At 43.5% G+C, this 5,000-nt stretch overlaps 1 protein-coding gene across 6 annotated transcripts in view; it reads right to left on the reverse strand.

Moving 5' to 3' along the window:
• Positions 1-1,430: 1,430 nt before the first annotated feature.
• The window catches only part of LOC122251059 (glutaminase kidney isoform, mitochondrial-like), a 141,499-nt gene continuing 137,929 nt past the window's right edge, over positions 1,431-5,000 (reverse strand). For all 6 annotated transcript variants that reach the window (XM_086556099.1, XM_086556097.1, XM_086556095.1 and 3 more), the window contains 3 exons: positions 3,013-3,167; positions 2,737-2,877; positions 1,431-1,998 (listed from right to left, as the gene is read on the reverse strand). In XM_086556099.1, the coding sequence (XP_086412225.1) occupies positions 1,851-1,998; positions 2,737-2,877; positions 3,013-3,167 (444 nt within the window). In that variant the 3' untranslated portion in view covers positions 1,431-1,850. The remainder of the gene's footprint in view (positions 1,999-2,736; positions 2,878-3,012; positions 3,168-5,000) is intronic.

Below are 5,000 nucleotides of genomic sequence, written 5' to 3' on the forward strand. Positions count from 1 at the left end.
AGCACTTTGTCACCAAGGAGTCAATTAGTAGGTCTAACTGCAATAAATTTCTACCTGACCTCACCTGTTTACCCCATTCCTTGGGTTATCTGTAAATAGTTTTATTTTGATTTATGTTCTAATTATTAATAATATTTTCTTATTATCATTATCATCATTATTCCCATTATATAAACAGGTTATGTCAGGTGGGCCTCCTTACTGACTCCTTGGTGACTAAGCACCCATGTGTAAAATAATAAAACAAAACCACAGTGGACAGTGCATTCATTCATGCAACTCCTGGAATCAATGGGTGAAAAGTTAGTTTGAATCTTGGACACAGCTTCTGAATGGATATTAAAGGCAGGAATAAATATGGCCCTGTATTTGCTGCAAATTAAAATGATCAACATTGCTTCAGCATTTTTTGTACATGTTACCCTAACTTCACTGAATTATTTTTATCAGCAAGCAATTTGTTTTGTAAAAAAGAACACTTGCAAACTGACATCAATAGTGGCAAAAATGGAAAATGAAATTGTGATATGAAAGAAACAATGAAAGTAAAACTTCAGGCATGAAATTTTGGAAAGTGTCATGGCCATGGAGCATATGGAAGTGAAAGGCAATTCTGCACTAAGCTGAAAATGTAGCAAATGCCTGCAGTTAATCATAAGGAATGCTGAAGATAAATGTAGTATTATATAATGAGTTGTACTATTGTGTAATTTTATTTTGTTTTGTTAGTGTCAGTGAGCGTGAGTGTGAGTGTGAGAGTGAGTGTGAGCGTGAGTGTGAGTGTGAGTGTGAGAGTGAGTGTGAGTGTGAGTGTGAGTGTGAGTGTGAGTGTGAGTGTTAGTGTTAGTGTCAGTGTTAGTGTGAGTGTGAGTGTGAGTGTGAGTGTGAGTATGAGTGTGAATGTGCGATAATAACTACAGTTATTATATGTAATAACTATGTAATAACAGTAACTATCTCTATTTACTTATCTATCAATATATCTAACTGAAAGCATTGTTCCTCCCAAATCATAAAACTGAGCATAAAAAGCAATTTGTTTTTGCGTGCTGAAAAGTGCATTGACTGCGACGTGCAAGATGGTGCTTCCTCTGCCTACTTCTCAAGGCACATCTTTACATCATGGAAGATTCAGAATCACATACTGGTAGATATTGTCACAGTGAATTTTCGAAATCTAAGGCAATAAACATTAAAAGAAGTTGTTTAACTTTTGTTCTGTCACTGAATAGGATGGAAGTGTCTGCTTCTGACACAGAAGACAAGTATACATAGACAAGACATGTTACTCTATACATCCACACGTCACTAAAGGCCTGACACACTCCTATTACTGCTTCTTACTTCATATCATTTGTATCTTACTTTACTAACAAGATATATCATTACATCTTTTATTAGGGGGGGATATGGAATTGTAAATAAAGTACTTTCTTATAATATAATTATTTTACTCAGTGTGCCAACAAGTTTAATGAAAATAACATCATCTACAATAAATCACTATTTGGGAAATATGTTGGATGCCCCCATTCAGTTTCCTGTTTATACAATAAACGGGATATAAGCCTAGTATAATAAAAAAGAAAAATATATAACAATTCTTATCATGAAAATACAGTAAATTATAACCGATCTACATACAATATACAAATATTCTTATGGTGACTCTAACCATCTAGTTTATATAACTAGACAAACAAGTAAAACTAATAACAGCACACTATACACTTTCACCTGGAAATGTACGTCTGAATGACTAGAAATGCACCATAAAGTGACAGAAAGAACCGAGTCTAAACGTCTAGTAAAGGATGTCTTTCAGTTGCCCGCCTCCAGAAAAGGTCTTTTTACTGCTCTGCCTGAGTCTCTTCCTCCGCCTCCTCGATGGTGTCCTTCTTCTTGGCTTCTTCCAAGGTCTGCTCGTAGTCTCTGATGTATTTCGCAACCTCAGCAAACCCGAACTGCTCAGCGTCGTCAGCTGGAGTGTGAGCCCAGCTGGAAAGAGCGAGACTGATGTAAATATTCCTCTTAAAAAAGCTCGAACAGAGTTTATTGTTATGGGTATAAATAAAGGTATAAATGAGACTGAATACCTTCACAATGCAAGAAAAGTAATTCACACTTTCGATTCATTAGAATTACAAGAATTCTGATGAAGAAAGAACTAAAATGTGTTTATGACATTTCTAGCACTGGGAAGTTATTCAGTCCCATATCTTTATCTACATTTGACATTATCTTATCTTACCAAAGGAGAGTTTCAGGCCATGAGCATTATTAATTTCACTTCACTTATTATCCTGTGGTGAATCATATGAAAAGCTGCATTCAAGAGACTGGTAACTGCAAAGCTGTGCTGTCAATCACAAAAAACACGTTCATTTTCTAAAATACAAACTCCGCCTTGATGTTAGAAAATAGGATATGGAGATATAAAAAATCCACTAATGCAATATTTTGTTTTGTTGACCAAAACTAGTCACTGAAGAGCGCGAAATTGGAAAAAAAACGTGTGTCCCGCATGACTTCCTTATCAAAATTAACAACACAGGCAAAGAGAAGGAAAATAAAACTGTTTTAATCTACCAACAATCAATGTATCTAAACTTGCACAGATCTCACTTAGCATTCATCAACCCACCATCTCCACAAAGCCGAGACTAGAGATCCGAAGAGCCTGCGAAAACAAACAAACCCATCGAATGAACCCGCGCGCCAAGGCGGGAATCCTACCGGTCCTTCGGCGAGGGAGGAACCTTGCACTTCTCGAGCAGGAAGCGCACGGTGTCCAGGTGTCCTTCCGCGGCTGCAAGGTGTAGCGCCGTCCTGCCGTCGTAGTCGCTCTCCGCCATGTTGAGGCCAGCCAGGGCGTATCTGAGGGGGGGAGGGAGGGGGTAGAGCAGCGCCTAAGAACGAGTCTATTCAGGAAAGACCTTTTGTGTGACTTTGATATGCGATTGATCACGTGCGGATTTCTGTTCAAGAAGAGAGCACAGGTATTGGGCGCACCTTCTCATGGCCGTGACGTCTCCAGAGCAGGCGGAGAAGAGCAGGGACACGACCTTCTGGCCGCGAGACTCGAACTTCTGCTTCCGCGGATCCTTCTTGTTCGCGGCGTGGCGGAGGTTGTCGTAGCGGTGGAAGTTGAACACTTGGACCATTTCCTGGAAAAAAGAAAAGAAAAACGTGCTTGTTTCGGGATAATGCTCGGTTTATCGTAAACTAATAATATAAGGAGCGAATACGATGCTCTCAACGCTATGCTCTTAACACACTGACCGCGTCATAGTATAAAAAAAGAAAAACACACTCGAGTCTATAGTTAAATGTGGCGCGAGAACTCCGTAGACTTAAACTGCAGCCCCCCTGACAAAAGTAGCGGGCGGTGCGTGGGCGTGTTGCAGATCAAGGAAGAATGGAAGCACGGGCTGTGGCGGAATGGCAGCAGATGAAAATACGTGCATATCTTCTATTCTGGAAAAGTGGATGGGAGAGGCGTGGGTAACACGGGGGCTGGGGGTGGGGTGGGGAGGGGGAGATAGGGATCGAGCGGGAAGCAGGTGGAAAGGCGCCCGTTCGCAAAACAATAAAGCCGAGAGGCGCAGCAATCTAAAGAAGTTGGCTACGATGTTCTCACACTACTGCCAACAACACCCACGGCTATATATACATACTTAACCAATAAACTACACGGACACATACACGCCAGAAATAAACGGACGCGGCGGAAACGATCTGCGAGATAACGATTCCGCAGAAATACGAGGCATGAATTTCACATCCCTCGCGCTCCCGGGAAGCGCTCGGCGTCGGCGGCGCTCCCGTCACGTTGCCGTCCCGCCCGGCCTCCACGCGCGCGGGCGGCGGCGGCGGCGACGGCGGCGGCGGCGGCGGCGAAGCGCAGCTGGGAACAAATCTTGCATCTAAGCTTTCCGACTTGCGAACATCTTGAACATCTTGTCCGATTCAAAGAGTGAACAGGTGATATGTGCAATCGTGCATGAATGCATGGCCGCAAAAACATCTTCGAGCGAGGAATTTATTTCATTCTATTTCCTTAGAGAATGGCTTAGATATATCTATGTATGTGTAGACACTTCTATCGATTGCCATTATCCACATGTTTATGTATTAAGTGACATGTACATGACTGTACGTCTATTTGTGTTTTGATTGGTTTTCTCTCTCTCTCTCTCTCTCTCTCTCTCTCTCTGTGTGTGTGTGTGTGTGTGTGTGAGTGTGCGCGCGCCGTGTTTGCTGTGTGTGGAAGTATATTCTACTGTGTAAATGTCTGTCTGTCTGCCAGTTTGTTTGGGTGCGTTTGTGAAGTGTTTTGCGAAATTGTGTCCGTGGTCGAGCGCATATGCCAACCTGCTCTCGCATTCGCCTGTGCATGCGTCGCCGCTCGTGCGCAGCGCATGAAGGGGGCGCTGCGCTGCCTTCCGACGGCGCCCCTTATGGCCCTGCGATCCTTAGCCCCGCGCGCACCTGCGCTCCTTTACTATTATTATCATTCTGGAGTTCATCCTGATACTCTTAACGTGAGCCAGCACCCCCCCCCCCTCAATCAACCCACCCAACCCGCCCGCACGCCCACTGCGTCGCCTCCTCCGCCCCTCCTCCGTCTACTCCCCTCCTCCGCCTCTACCTCCACTTCGCTCATAATCGTTCTTTCCGCTCATGCACACCCAAGCAAGGAAACAAATATGGGGATAAACACACACACATGCACGCAAGCCTTCGCTCGCACGTGTAAACGCCCATGCACACTCTTAAGCGAAGGAGCTAACAGATCGGCGCAGAGGCACACACGTGAACGAAAGAACAAACAAACAAATATTGTATTAACAGATTAACACGCTAACACATATGTACGTAGCAAACACACACACACACAGACACACACACACACACACACACACACACATCTCTCTCGGGCATACGATTTGCAACCTTACAGATTCACATTAAAAAAAACAACAACAATTTCTGCACCT

Source organism: Penaeus japonicus, unplaced genomic scaffold, assembly GCF_977035675.1.
Source record: "Penaeus japonicus unplaced genomic scaffold, GWHDUDI00000001_assembly GWHDUDI00000031, whole genome shotgun sequence".
Taxonomy (NCBI): domain Eukaryota; kingdom Metazoa; phylum Arthropoda; class Malacostraca; order Decapoda; family Penaeidae; genus Penaeus; species Penaeus japonicus.